Source organism: Callospermophilus lateralis, chromosome 3 (genome assembly GCF_048772815.1).
Source record: "Callospermophilus lateralis isolate mCalLat2 chromosome 3, mCalLat2.hap1, whole genome shotgun sequence".
NCBI lineage: Eukaryota > Metazoa > Chordata > Mammalia > Rodentia > Sciuridae > Callospermophilus > Callospermophilus lateralis.
In genome coordinates, this window is record NC_135307.1 from 83,745,518 (window position 1) to 83,761,616 (window position 16,099).

At 33.8% G+C, this 16,099-nt stretch overlaps 1 protein-coding gene across 2 annotated transcripts in view; it reads left to right on the top strand.

Annotated features, from left to right (window-relative positions):
- The first annotated feature begins 224 nt into the window (after positions 1 to 224).
- The window catches only part of Cdin1 (CDAN1 interacting nuclease 1), a 226,479-nt gene continuing 210,604 nt past the window's right edge, over positions 225 to 16,099 (top strand). For both annotated transcript variants that reach the window (XM_076848474.2, XM_076848475.2), the window contains exon 1: positions 225 to 546. In XM_076848474.2, coding sequence (XP_076704589.1) covers positions 446 to 546 — 101 coding nt within the window. In that variant the 5' untranslated portion in view covers positions 225 to 445. The remainder of the gene's footprint in view (positions 547 to 16,099) is intronic.

Genomic DNA, 16,099 nt, shown 5'->3' on the forward strand with positions numbered 1-16,099 from the left:
TTTGCAACAGGCGGGGCGTGAACTCCGTGAGCAGAAGCGATCCACCCAAGGTGGGCGACGCTGAGCATACCTGCTGCCTAGACCCAGAAGCTGTGCCCTCCACGCCGACGGCTGCTACTTCCTGGTTGGCGTGCCCTTACCTGACATGGCGGCGAGTTGCCTCGGCCTGACCCACTGCGCCTGCTCAGTAAACTCTGCCAGGGCAATCACGTCTACAACCCGCCCCCGCCGCGGTGGTGCCGGGTGAAGCCTGGGACCCGGCGAGTCTCCGTTTCTCCTGTTCTACTTTGGGGTGTACTTCAGGGTGGGCGAGGACCCAACTAAGGAAGACCAGGACCCTGGGCCCTGCCGCGGTGCGTCCACCCCCACATCTCCCGGCGCCAAGGCTGCTTGGGCCCAAGGGTGTTGTTTCCTTGTCCCGCCTCCTCCTGGTCCCTGGCCCAACATGATACTGACCAAAGCCCAGTACGACGAGATAGCCCAGTGCCTAGTGTCTGTACCGCCCACCAGGCAGAGCCTGAGGAAGCTGAAGCAGAGGTTCCCCAGGTAAGTGCCCCTCTCTCCCCTTTCGGAGCCTTTTGCCTGCAGCAGCTGTGTCCAGTCACTCTTAGGAACCACGTGGCACATGAGTGGGGAGTAACACAAGTGTCAGGAGATCAAGGATGGTGAAAAAGGTTTTTTTCACTTGCCTTCCTCACAAAACTCTTAATGGATGAGTCCTTTGAAGCCTCCCAAGGGCTTGCAATTAAATTCAAGTCTACAAATACTTGATATGTGTTAGGTGGTGGGCACACATAGTAGGTGTTTCCTAAATGTCCAGTGGTTACTTGACAGAAACTAGCAATGGAAGATGGGTGACAGAGGCTTCACAAAGTGACATAATGAATTGTAAGTTCAAAAGTAATAAATGAAGAACCACTTTTCAGTTGGGCACTGGAAACAAACAAGGGAGCACAGGCCTAAAGGGGCCTCATACCCTTTGACTGGCTCATAATGTTGACTATCCAATTAAGTGATCTCAAGGGTGCTTGGTACACTCAGAGACTAGTACCCCAAGGGATTCCACTTTAAGTCATTGGCCACTTGAACAACTAGATCTGAATGGTTTTTTTTTTTTTTTTCATATGTGTATTCCAGATGTATTTCTGATTTCTCTCCTCCCCTAAACTCCACTTCCTTTTTTTCCCCCAGTGATTTTAAGATTATCCAATGTCCTAAGACTTTAAGAATTATATGATATAGATTCCTTATTTTAAAGGAAACAGATCGGATCATTATTCAAAGAACCAGGACAACCAGATTATTGTATTTATGAAGTTAAAAGTATAAAATTTTTGTGTATTTTTTTTTTTTTTTCTGAACTCCAAACCAATTCCAAACCTATACCATTTTGCTCTATGGCCTTGGGGCCTTGACCATGGTTATCCCTTCATGAGGACTTTCCTGTCTGATGTATAGCTCTTGACTAGACATCACTAAACATGTGGTTGGTTTATTTGTTTTTTAAGGAAATAGAAGTGATTGGATTATAGGTGTTATGATAAAAATTGAAACACAAGTTGAAGGTATTTTATTACCTCAGTTTTCTGTTGAACTTATTTTCCTAGTCTATAAAGTGAAGGAGTCTCTCTCCAATATTACCCAGATTGAATTTAGGGCAGTATTTATCCCTTTATAGTTTTTATGATTTTTCAGACTTGCTAACAAGGAACAAAATTGACAAATTAGAATCTGATTTTCTATCATTAACAGTTGCCAGTTTTATTCACAAACAAAGAAATAGGTGAAGAAGGCTGATCAGTCAAGTGAAAAAGTAGATATTTCTGGGCAGTTTTAGAATAGAGCATATTTTTTTTTATATATATATTTTTTTATATTTATTTATTTAATATTCTGGTCCCATTATGTACATATATTACTACTTTGTGTTTTTGCTTTACTTTCTCTTTCTTCCTTCTCTTTCTGTTTTCTGTCTTTTTTCCCCATAGCAAATTCCTGTGTTCTCTATAAGAAGTAACCTCCCCAGTAATCAGAGCAGCATTTTAAGAAGATTCCCTTCCTTTGGGATACCATACTATCTTGCTTATTTTTTTATGATCTTTCTTTCTTATTTATGATATGTCCAAATAATTTTTACTTCTCCCAAATACTATTTAGGGGATAACTCATTTTCTTTTTATAGGAAAATTTATTTTAAATAAGTCAAATTAATTTGCAAAAGAAAGAATTAATGAGCTATTTAGTAGGTTGGATCAGAATTCTGTAGCATGATTTTGGAGTTAGTTTCAATCAAATTTTCATTGCAGCACTCTTTTACTTAGTGTTGAAAAGGTTTTGAGCAGGCTTTAGATTGAGAACGTTGGTTAGGTAAGGATCTCATTATAATTTTTGATAACTTGTAGAGGTTAGACAACGTCAAAAATTCCAGGGAAGGACTGAAGATGTAGTTCAATGGTAGAATGCTTGCTTGCTTTGCTTGTTTGAGCTTCTGGGTTCACCCCAAGGATATCCCAGAGATATTTAATGACCAAACAGTGCCTAGAATACAGTTTTTTTTCGCCTCTTAGTTTAGTGTTCTATACTTAGCTAAGTATAGCTTTAATATTAATATATACTTAGCTTTAATATTAATAATAACAATAGCAATTATTTTCTTGGTGGATGGCATTCACATACTTGGAGTTCTAGTCTTTTTTTTCTTCTAGTCTATTTTTTAGTGCATTATCTTTGCTCATTTAGTTTGTAGATCTTATTCCCTTCACAACATACTATGAGCATATGAGCATGCCTCATGTTTAAAAATTCTTCAAAAATTATTCCAAGTAACCAATAATATTATATTTTAGTTGTATTATCCAATTTCTTATTGTTGCATTCAAAGGTTTTGTTTTTCTAATTTTTGACATAATTTTTATTTTTTGTACATATACAATGTCAAATCTGATTGTCTTCTTTAGGCTTCTAGATGTTGGGAATGACCATGTCATAAATTCTTACCCTTTTGGTTTCCAGATCCCTTTACACTATAAAAATGTGAACAAAAGAACTGTTGTTTAAATGGATTTTATCTGTAGATACTTACCAAAATACAAATTAAAACTGAGAAATTAAAAAATATTTATTAATTTATTTGAAAAGCAGTAAACTTATTACTTGCTAACATTTTTATGAATAATAACCATAATTTTAAAAAAGTATTGAGCAAATGACATTGGCCTACATTTTTACAACTCTTTAATTCCTGCCTTAATAAAGAAAAACATCTACCATTCAACTTATTATATTGTATTTGATTAAAGAATATTAGAAAACTTTGGTCTTAGATATATAGTTGGAAAAGGGAACAATAATAGACTTTGTAGATAACTGTGAATATTTTTGATATTATACAAAATCCAACAAATAGTATTTATTTATTTATTTTTTGGTGATGGGGATTGAACCCAGAGGCATTTTTATTACTGAGCTGCCTCCTCAGGCCTTTTTATTTTTTATTGTGAGACAGGGTCTACCTAAGTTGCTTAGGGGATCACTAAGTTGCTGAGGCTGGTCTTAAACTTGAAATCTTTATGCCTTAACTTCCTGAGTCTCTAGGGAGTCTCTAGGATTATAGGTGTGTGCCACTGTACCTGGCAACAGATAGTATTTTTAAAAGGTCATTTGCAAAGTGGAATCCAAAACCTGAATCAGAACTTTTCACATTCTTGCATTATGATCCTCTAGCCTGTTGTGAACTATGAATGGATCTTTTACCCATGCATGATCTTTATCATCATGCATTGTTCATTTGAATTGGTTATGAACTCTTACAGAATCTTCCAAGTTTTGTCACCTTTTATTATACAATATCAAAAAATCACATTTGTTAATAGTGTCACTGGTCTCATCAGAAGTCTGTAAGATCTGATGCTGTCAAGCTTACAGTGATGGATATGAGCTTTCCAATATTTGAATTTTCCCTTGAAAGCTCAAATTTTATCGTTCGCAACAAATGCTATCAGTTGTTTTCCTGGAAGTGACAACCTCACGTCATTTATTTTTGAGAAAATGTCTGCCAGATACCCAAATCTGAATAATCATACTTTGTTCATTGTTCATTGAAGTAAGAATTGCATGCAATGGAAAAAGTGGCTAGTTCAGCACTCAAACAATCAAACAAGTGCTTTCCCCTGAGACAACTGTCATACTTCAATATGCAGTAAATGTGCTTTGTATTTACTTATTGCCATATAGAATTTTAAATGGACAAGATTTAATATAATTAATGAATATTCTTAAGTGAAGCAGATACTCCCTCTCTTCCTTCTTTTCTTCCTTTTTCCCCCCTGCAAATATATTATGGTGAAGAACATAGTGACTACTAGTGCAATTATAGTGCTCTGGCCCAGGAACTGGCAGTCTTACCCACAGTTATTTTACCCTGTAAGTTCAAATGTCAATACAGGGGGAAAGGCAAGTAGTATCTATCTTACTATTTCTTTTTTTTTTTTATTGGTTGTTAAAAACATTACAAAGCTGTTGACATATCATATTTCATACATTAGATTCAAGTGGGTTATGAACTCCCATTTTTACCCCAAATACAGATTGCAGAATCACATCGGTTACACATCCACATTTTTACATAATGCCCTATTAGCAACTGTTTTATTCTGCTACCTTTTCTATCCTCTACTATACCCCTTCCCCTCCCCTCTTCTCCCTCTACCCCATCTACTGTAATTCATTTCTCTCCTTGTTTATTTTCCCATTCCCCTCACAACCTCTTATATATGTAATTTTGTATAACAATGAGGGTCTCCATCCATTTCCATGCAGTTTCCCTTTTCTCTCCCTTTCCCTCCCACCTCATGTCTCTGTTTAATGTTAATCTTTTCTTCCTGCTCTATTTCTATAAAAATAGTTTGACCTAGTAGATCCTTGAGAGGGTCTCAGTGATTCCAGGAGTCCATCCACACTTTGTCAACCACTAGCTAGTTCAAATCAAAGAGTATTCATGTTTTGAAGGATTTTGATGTGTATTGACAAATTACTATCAAAAAGATTGTACTAATCCTACTACTAGCAGAGCATGGGAGTGTCTATCTTTGCAACTTTTACCAGCATTGAGAAGAGTCAGTATTAATCTTTAATATGTTAAATCAAGAATGACATCTTGTAATTAGCATTTAAAAAATTATAATACAATCTTCATTTTTCAAAATGTGTTTTGATCATTTAATTTTCTTCTTGAATTACCTGCTTGGTGTCCTTTGCCTAATTTTCTATTGGAGTGTTTGCTGTTACTGTTTGTTGATTTGTAGTTATTAATTGATCTGCATATGATAAGGCTTTTCATCTATTATCTGTCATATTGTTACAGATATTTTCCCAGTTGTTTGCTCTTAAATATTGTTCTGTTTTTGACAGGTTTAACTTAAATTTATGCTTTAAAAATGTTTTCTGCATTTATGCATAGAAAGTCCCTTCCTATCCTAACATAAAAAAACCCTTAAATTTTATTCTGAATTTTAAAAATAACTTTTTTATTTTAAATTTTTAATCATTCTGGCTCAAATTTATTATGAAATAAATTTATAAAATAAATAAATGTTAACATATGCTAAGAAGTGTAAATGTAGTTTAATTTTGTCTCCAGCTTAATTTTTTTCATACTCTCTGGCTTCTGGGGTAGCTTCATTTCTGTGTGACTTTTTTATCTTTACTAATATTAAAAAATTAGGTCTTTCCTAGTTATAACATTGAACTTGGGCAAACCTTTTAACCATTCTAGTCTCAGTACCCCCTATTTAAAATGAAGGTGTAGCACTTTAAGACGTCTAGTATCTCAACAACTGCAAGATTTACTCTGTTGTTTTCTGTTCTGCAGTTTTATAGTAATTGTATCTAGAACATGGAACATACTTCATGGAAGTAGCTGTTGAAGACACATTTACTGATTTGCATTTTACAATTTTTTGCCTAGACCACCTTATTCATGTAGAAACCCCCAGGCCAATCAGCTGTTACTTATAAGATTATATTTTACATTCTAATTTCTTCCCAAAACATTACATATATATTTGATTATATGTTATATATATTTTTGAAATGATTTTAAACTTACAAAAAAGTTGCTGAAATAGTTCAGAGAATTTCCATATACCCCATACCCAGCTTCTTTTAACATTTACATCTTATACATAGTATAATTGTCAAAATCAGGACATTAATTTTAATGGAATGTAGTTAATCTACAGATCTTTTAAAATTATTATCATAATTTATTCTTCTGTTTTTCTCCACAGTTCTTATTGGTACATTATAGTTGTACATGTTGATGAGATTTGTTGTTACATATTCTTAATATGTACACGATAAAACAATATAATGAAGAAAATACCACTCTAATCTCCCTTTTTTGTTCTAGGATCACACATTGGATTTAGTTGTTATATGTTAAGTCTGCTCCAATCTGTGATGGTTTCAAACTATTTTCTTTCTCCTATGATTTTGATACTGTTTGTGTGTATGTATGGTATGGGGGATTGAGTCCAGGGATGTCCTGTCACTAAACTGCACCCCCAACCCCTTTTTTAAAAATAATTTGAGACAGGGTCTCGCTAAGTTGCTTAGGGCTTCATTAAATTAATGAAGCTGGCCTTGAACTTGTGATCCTTCTGCCTCAGTCACCTGAGTAACCAGGATTAGAGGCATGCACCACTGTGTCTAGTGATTTTGATACTTTTGAAGAGTACTTATCTATTGTCTTTATAGAATGTCCCTCTATTTGTATTTGATGTTTGCTTTCTTAGAAGTTAAATATTTTTGGCAACAATGCCTCAGAAATGATGTTGCATTCTTCTTAGTGCATCATATCAGTGGTATATGACTTCAGATGTCTTTTTTTTTTCAAATGTCTTATTATTGGTGACGATAACCTTATCCACTTTATTAAGGTGATTCCTGTCAAATATCTCCACTGTAAGGTTACTGTTGTTTATTTTCCACATATTTAGTACCCATGGGGATATTGTTTGAGACTATCCAAATGACTTGTTTCTTACCACACTTTTCCCCAAGTGATTTTAGTATCCATCATTGGTTCTTTCATGAAACAATTATTACTGGTATTCATGTAATGGTGATTCTCTGTTTTACCAGAGTATTTGTTTAACCAGTATCATATGCTACTGCCATTATATGTGAAACAATCTATCCTGTAATCAGCCCATGATTTTCATTGGGTTTATAGAGTTTTCCACCACTCAGAGCATTTATTCTGTAATAATCCAATGTGTTTACTGTTTGTGAACTATTTAGATTAAAAGAAAGATAATATAATTAATTTTGACTTACTTGCAATCTGAAGAAAGAGTATAAGAAATATCCGATGACTATGACAAATGAGAATCATAGAATGTTAGAAATCAAGGACTTGTTGAACAATTCCTTTGGTTATGGTACGTTAAGTAGAATTCTCAAAGGAGGAGATATACCTTTGTTAGAAATTGTTTTGCTGGTAAACTAAGTCCTTTGGCACAAGTTCTCTGAATTCCCTTAGCATGCATTAGTTATTTAGTTGCTGTTCTACTGAGTTTGTAAATCAATGCCTGATATTATAAATCTCTAAGCAGATAATTATCTATACCTATTCTCTATCTTTGCCCATAAACATAGTACTCAAATTTTTCCCGATGTGCCTTTCACATTTCTAAGCCTGATTTTTTGTATTGGCCCACAACATTTTCTACTGTCTTCCCACTCTTAGATCATAACATAGGTAACCATTCATTCATATGAGTGTCTTTAAATTCCATTCCTGTGGAATATCAAAAGTAGTAGTTAAAAACTTGCTTGGCTGATCTCCTTGTGTTTAAAATAATGTACTTGGTTATTCACCTGTTTTAATAAGAAAACAAGAGCCAGTGATAGTTCTACTATATATTTCTCAGTGTTAAACTTAGTGATTCTTGGTAGTGATTTAGGGTTCTGGTAGTGATTTTAGGTTCTGGTTAGGAGTGGGCTAGGTAAGGGACAAGCACAAAACTTTACTTAAAGTTACATTTATTTGGTCTTGGTTTAATTTAGTGCAACCATTGGCTACAGTTGTCCCTGCACCCCCAACAATGCTCCCTATTCCCAGCACATGATACATTTGTTGAAGATGTATTGACTTTTCCTATAAGAAGTCTTGTATTTCACTGTTCTTGCTTCCTATAACATTTTGTTCTTAGGAAATGACTTGGTTCTCTCTCTCTTTTTTTAATCTGAATCACAGTTGCTTCATCTGTAAAAGGGGGGATCATTTCCTTAGCTAGGAAGTAGAGGAGGCACAATTCAAACACAGGTATCTATCTAGAATCTAATTCTCACTCTGTTGCCTCTCCTTGTTCATTCCCCTAGGCCATGGTGCAGATTATGTGAAACATAGTGCATAAAACACTTGACACAACTCTTGGAAAGTTTTGAAGAATTGGTAAAATATGATTATTGTTTAGTCCTTGTCTACAATAGTAGAAATGTCTGAGTAGTAACTTTTTGAAACATAAAACCCAATTTTACTTTAAAACAAAGGCATTAGATTTTGCAAAAAATAAAAACTATTTACATGGGTTGGTTGATTATAGGTATGGTTGTGAACACATAAGATTTGATCATCAGTTGAATATAACCAAGATAACAGAAACTTGCCTTCAGTATTTCATATTTGATATATAATGGTACTACATTTTTTTCTTTTTTTGGTACTAGGGACTGAATCCAGAGGTATTTAACCAGTGAGCTATATCCCCACATCTCCAGGCCTTCTTTTTTTTTTTTTTTTTTTAAATTTAAAGTTTGAGACAGAGTCTAAGCTACTGAACTTGTGATCTTCTTGCCTCCTGAATAGCTGGGATTACAGATGTGCAACAATATGATTCGTTAAAAAAACCTTTTTAATTTAGATTCATTAATTTTTAAGAATCATAGTAGATTATTGCAGTGGATAATTGATACTGTAGGGCTTGGTTTACTAAATTGAAATATTATTCCTTTTGGCCTTGTACCTTTCAATTGAATTGGAAGTTGATTCTCAATTTGTGGTTAATTTTCTACACTTCTGATAATGTTGTGGTAGGCCTGAGTTCCAGAATAATGAGTGAGAATGCTCATAAAGGGAGAAAAAGTCTTTTTTTGAAGCAGAAATTCTATTGGTGGTTTTGCAAAAGAAATATAATTAATTTTCATGACCTTCAAAAATAACATTAACTCATACACTCACAAAAGATAACTGGGGGTATGTCTGCATTGGTCATTAATTAGGTTGAAATGTCAAAGAAGAAAATATTATTTTGTGTTTTTTCTTTAATAATTTTTAAAAATACAGTTTTTTTTTTAAATTTCATAAGACTTCAGGTTTTTATTTTGTTGCTGCCTTGTAGTTTATTTTTATTTTATTTTATTTGTAGTTTAGTTTTAAAGACTCCTCTGAAAGGTTATTTTGTTAATGTCTGGCTCCCTTGCTTTCTAAAGGACATGTATAGCTAATATTAGATATTTGTCCTTTTTTTGGATTTGTGTAGCTACAAAGTGAGATGAGCTTGAATTATTGTAAAGGAATGTTTGAAGAAAACTTCAGATAATGTTATTCTGAGAAGAATCCATATGCTGATTATATTTCTTATTAGTTTTTGGGGAAGTTTTCATGTTCTTAAGAATAGTGATTTCATTTTTAAATCTATATTCAGTTTTCTAAGGAATAACTCATACCACAATGGTTGCTTGTAGAATAAAGAATAATTATGTATTTCCCTAGCAAAGAAGATTCAATAAAAGTACAGGGTAATAATATTTTATTGTTTAACTTTCAACAAATATAAGCTGAATTTATCATTATTTTTTTTATACATTTTGTGTATTTTTGCCATATTGGTTGAATTTTCCTTAAAAAACAAAATAATCATTATAACATTTACTTTTCTAGAGTAAGTCTGAAAAGTATCTTACTATAGAAAAGTCATGACAATCTTATAGGAGATGGGTAAATAATACATTTTCCTTTGTTTTAATTATGTTTTTATTGAAAGGAGGTGGTTTCGAGTGTTGGATTGAACATATTTTTCTCCTTTTCCCTTTCTGTTAAGTTAGTAAATTTCTTATACAGTGAGGTGGTTTGCAGTGAATATACTAAAGCTGTCGTATGGAACTTCTAACTGAATGACAACTCTCTATTTTTGGGGGGCGGGGAAACAGAACAGACAACTAGATTCAAGATTGTCAGGTCCATGGGTTTGAAACCAGAATGGAACAACCTGTGCCCCATGTTTATTTAAGAGGGGTACCTGATGATCATGTATCCTACCCTTTCCTAGCCACTCTGGGAAAATAGGACCTGCCTTAACACTTCTCTTTCCTCTCTTTTTCCATATATATATATATATATATATATATATGTATATGTATATATTTTTTTTCAGGTGGACACAACATCTTCATTTTACATTTATGTGGTGCTGAGGATCAAACTCAGTGCCTCATGCATGCTAGGCAAGCATTCTACCACTGAGCCACAACCCCAATCCTCCAACCCTATATTTTTAAGAGGCATATATTTAGCAGACCTTCCTCATAATCCAGCACTTCTTCATGCCAAGGAACTGTGAAATGGTTTGCCACGCTTTCAAGTACTATTTCTTGGCTGAATATGTGTATATAAACTTCACGTGGTGTTTAAACAGTAACTTGATAAATATCTGGGGTCTCATTGAGATAACTGAGGGCTTACAATATTTTATCCAAACCAAAATGTTAAGATTTCTTAGGAATTGTATCATGTGTTCGAAATATTGTAATTCAGTTGCTAAAATGTTTAAAACATTAAACTTAGAGTAATAATTTCAAGATCATTAGAATAAATGTTTTGAAACAATAATTTAAATAGAGGAAAATGTAAGATAGATTCATGGTTTTTGATACCATTGGGCATGATATGTAAGTACTGTCTTTCTTTGAGGCATTATGATATGTAAGTACTGTCCTTCCTTGGGGCAGTTCTATGTGAAGTCTAGTCTTATTTGAGGTTGTTTTGGGAGCATAAATCATACACAAGATTGAGACTTACAATACCTGGTGCATTGTCACCAAGTCTTCCCACCCCCAGTTTACATTTATTTTTCATTTTCAATTTTTTGGTTATTTTTAAGACCTCTCCTTTGCTCTAGGAACAAGAAAGGATAAGATAAGCCAACTCTAATCTTGAATTTGTTTTATTTTAGGAAATAGGAGGTATAGCAGACCTGTGTTATTTACAGTGGTTAGTATTTAAGACTGTTGAAAATCTCCAGATTTGCAGCTAATGCTGTATAAGAAAGCAAAGTATATTAACTGTGGGGTGCAAGTATTTGGTTAAGCTCACGTATGACATAGCAGTTGACTTGCTTCTTCCCCAAATCTGCCTAACAGTATGAAAGATTCAGATTTATACTCAGCAGGTTCATGAATCACTGTTTGTCATGGATATTTTGGTCACTCTCAAATAGTCAGAACTGGGCTTGTCAATCAAGGAATGCTTTAAGATGAATAGAAATGCAGGATGAACACACTTTGTGGTTTGACATTCATGGTTGTGCACCTTGGCCTCCTTTGATTCTTTAGCTTATGACATGGAGTGTAAGACTCAGGGGGAATAAAGCTCTTCTCAGGTGTCTCAGTATAGATGGGATCTGGGAGGTGAAGTATTACAGAATTGTGTCTTCCTACAACTACACATGAAATCAGACTTTTCAATTTTCTGTTTCTGTCTGATAATATTGGCAGGGAAAGTAAATAAAACTTGAAACTAACTTACACTTCCAGGCCCATTTAGCTAAGATGCTAAATGGACTGGAGACATGAGACACATATGAGTCAGACTGTTTGTTGTATAACATTAAAAAAATCCTGTAGACTCTTATACCCTATATATAAAAACTTATATGTAACAAATAATTCACAAATGTCACTTTTTCATGAAGTTAAAATTATCTAGACCCATAGTTTATGAGGCCAACTAATGCATACATAAAGATAAAAATATTTTTAATCTCAAATTTATAATATTTTGAATTTTTATTTGTACCTTGGCCCAGAAGGCCCTGAGTGCCTTGCTCATTATTTCAGACTCAGTGACTTACAATAGAGTGAACTAGTTTTGGGTCAAGATAGCATTTACAGATGATCTGATCAAATACATTAACATTATAAATGCAAAAACTGAGTGTGAGTACTGCCCCACAATTTGACTCAGGTTCCTAATTTGATTAGGTTCTGGAGGTAAAACTCTCCATTCATGCCCTTCAGTTGGCGAACAGATTCCTGACCCTCTAGGGGTCAAGCAGGTATCATTGACAAGTGAATGAATGAGGCTGACCAGGTTGGCACTGTGGCAAGATAAAGCATGATTTGTGCACTAAGAGGCAGTTAGCTACCCATTGCGCCAGCCTCCTGCTGCCAGGCAGGAATGTGGTCTAGTGCTGCCAGGTCTTCTTAGAAAGCAGTTCTGGGTTTGACATTTTTTTTCAGAAAAAATAAAATATCCTGAGTTTTAAATGTTGTCAATTTGTTTGAATTTTTAAAGCACTATGTGGGCCAACATTTTCCTGGCCAAACAGAACAAGTCTGTGGGCTGAATTTGGCCCACAGCCAGCGGGTGCTGGAGCTCTCTCATTCCCGCTCTTGAGAGCTGATAGTGAGCATCTTTTCCAGACTCTACAAGCCGCAACCTCACGTTGGTAGTTGCAATTCTTTTATGGTGAGGGTGTTGATACCACAGAAATTGGCAAATGGCACAAACCTAGGCTCTCCTTCCCAGTGCCTCTGTTTTCTGCCACCAACCCAAAGACAGTTAAGCTTCAAACACCACTATGATAGTGTACAGTTTGAGACTTTTGTACTATATATCATGGCTCCCTGCCATGTATCTTACAGAAGTTTCTTAACCCAGTTTGTTCTGATTATTATAACCCTTTTTTCCTTGGGCTCAAAATTCTTCCATCTGTATCTCATTTATATATATATATATATATATATATATATATATATATATATTTTTTTTTTTTTTTTTTTGTGTGTGTGTGTGTGTGTGTGTGTGTGTGTGTGTGTGAGTCTTGGTCTTTTGGTCTTTCTACTTATTTTTTCCCCACCAAAGTTAGTGTGGGAGCTAGAATTTCAGTCTGGTACCTTAGCAGTACCTAGTATATTGTAGGGATTATAATATATTTCCTAATGGACATTTAATTGAACTGAGCTGAAGAAAATGCTGCTGCTTTTCTTCTTAAAAAGCCATAGATTCATGTTTCATTTAGGAAAATTAATCCCTTTCACAGTAGATTAATTAGCTAAGTTTAGAGACTTTAGAGTGATTTTTTTTTTTGTAGGAATTTGGAAATGGTACATTGGTACATGTGAGGTTTTATCATGTCCAAAATTATTTCTAGAGAAACTTCAGGTTTAGACATTACATTTCAATTGCCAGGTATTCCAGTACAAAAAGTAAATAAGCATCTCTGCGATTATGATAAAAACCAGTGGGACATAGTTAATTGATGCAAATTGATTTAGTATATAGTTTTCTAAAGACTAAATTTTTAAGTAAATTTAGATTTATTTATCTTCTACATCTCTAATATCAGTAATAAATGAATACAGCAATATACAACTAAAACAGAAGTGGTCAATAAAATTAACAGTATTAGGCAAGACTAAGTGCATTTTAGAATGACAAATGAATTCTGCGAGGTAGTTAGCCAGTGACATAGTACTGAGTTTGGCAAGTTACATACCCTATGCTATATCTAGTTTCATTTATTCAGCTTTCTCTGCTATGGTTAATTATTTTATAAATTTATATGAGGCAGAAGTCTTATTATTAAGAACTCCAAGAGGCTGTTTACAGTTTTTTATTTTGAAGGCAGTTTTATATATTAGTTTATATAAGAACTTGGTTTCCGGAAATAGATATATAAATTCTGGGTTCATGACCTGCTGGGTAACCTTGGGTAGGTTTTTTCACCTCTTGGTGTCTCAGTGTCCTTGTTTATAAAATGGAGTTGTTATGAATTTTGAAATCAAATAGTACATGTAAAATGATTAGCACAATTTCAGATACTACGTTGGTTTCAAATACTGTTGTTATTATTACCATTATGTTTTAAAAGATACTCCTTGCAAAGTATAGTTATAATAAGTAGATTCCGAAAATTAGTGCTGAAAAAATTTTTGCCTAAAACCAGCTCTTTTATTTTCTAGGTTTTTAAAATGTCTTTGTTTTGTGCTTAGGGTGACAGGAGACCTATTTTTAGTAAATTGTAAAGTTGAATCCCCCTGCCCATGATAATAGAAAAGGGTAATATAACATGATTATTACATAAGAAAGATTAAGAGAATGTTAAAATGAAACCGTATTAAGGTATTTTCTAACCTGATTATTTTTTTTAAATGCAATCACCTATATATATATATATATATATATATATATATATATATATATATATATATATATATATATATATTTTAACTTTCTTGCCTAAAGTTGGTGATTAGGCCTTTATTAAAGACACCCGGGTAAATCCCAGTTTTGGAGGCATGATTCTGCTTATCATGAAGTAGCTTGAAGAGTCCACGTATGTCTTCTGGGACCTGGAGATTTTTACAAGATGACCCAAAACATCACATGATTTAAGTGTTAAATATAGGTATTAATCAAGGTAATTTGAAGAATGAGTTTTTTAAACAGTTGTAAAATCATTTATCTTACTAATACCAATTATAGGAGACCACTGGTCAACACAAAGAAGTTGTGTAAACTTTTTTTAAAAAAAATGTCACTTTATTATTCCTTAAAACTGTGGTTTTTATTAATTATAATGTGTTCTAGAATGCTGCTTTCAAAGATTTCCTTTAATTCATCTTATTCTCTAAGTTCTATTGGTCATATAATTGTAATAACAATGAATTGGGCAGTACAGTTATTCCTGCCCTTCCTTTTCTCCTTTGTTTATCAGAGAGCATATTTCTCTAGGTTCTAGGTCAAAGAGATGCTCAGGTGTAGATTGACTTCACATATACTGCTTAGGCCAGGTTAGAATAAAACTTCTTAAATAGGTTAGAGATCTTGGTATTTGAGAAAATAATACCTAAAAGTTTGAATTGCATTCTGATAAAAATGTTGCCTATACTTAAAGACTGTGGAAGTAAAAGTGATAATTATGTCATGAATTACATTTTGGGGGACAATTATTTGCTATCAACTCTTCTGAAGCCTTTAAATAGGAGTTTGTTATTTTATTTCATCTGTCAAAAGTGTAAAAAGTCTAGATTTGATGCATTGTTATGAAAAATATTTTATTCATGTGATAGCTTTTGGACAATTGTATTCTGCACTGTATTACAATGGCACAATAAATTGCTGAATATACTGTCTGCTGAATATGACTTTACCATGAAAAATTTGATGCATAGAGAAGGAAAGGTTGGAATATATCAACCTTTTCTGACAAGGGACTTTGAATTTTGACCTAATACAGGTGACCTTTGTGCGCAATAAAAGTGAGCTTAATCTTGAGGTTAAGGTTGAGGTGAATAGCAGGGCAGTGTGGTGGAGCTTATGCTGACTGTAGGTGCTCAGAGCCTATCAAGCTATTGGCTAAATGGGAACCTGGCACTTTTTTTTGTTGTTGTTGTAGGTGTTGTTTTTAGATTTTTTTCCCCCACATTTCAAGCTTATTTATAGAAAATTGTTTGGCTGTTTAATACTATTCCATTTCCTCAAAGCTCAGCATTGTTTAATTGTGGTAAGTTCATCTGTTTCTGTAAAGTTTACTGTTTCTGAGTGAAAGGTATGAGTGTGCTATTATAATCTGTTTCATAGATAAGCTATAGCTAAAAATAAAAATGTTCTATGCCTCATAGAAAAGACAGTGGATATATGTAAAGTTGAACTGAGAATATATGTTCTTTTAAAAGGTATTTCTTTTAACAGTTTAGATTTTGTCATTTGACTTTGGAATTGTCAGATTAATTTTTAAGTGGTTTATGCTTTTATATAGATTATAATTAAGTGAACTCACGTGAATTATTGTCTTAAAAGGCACAGGTGATT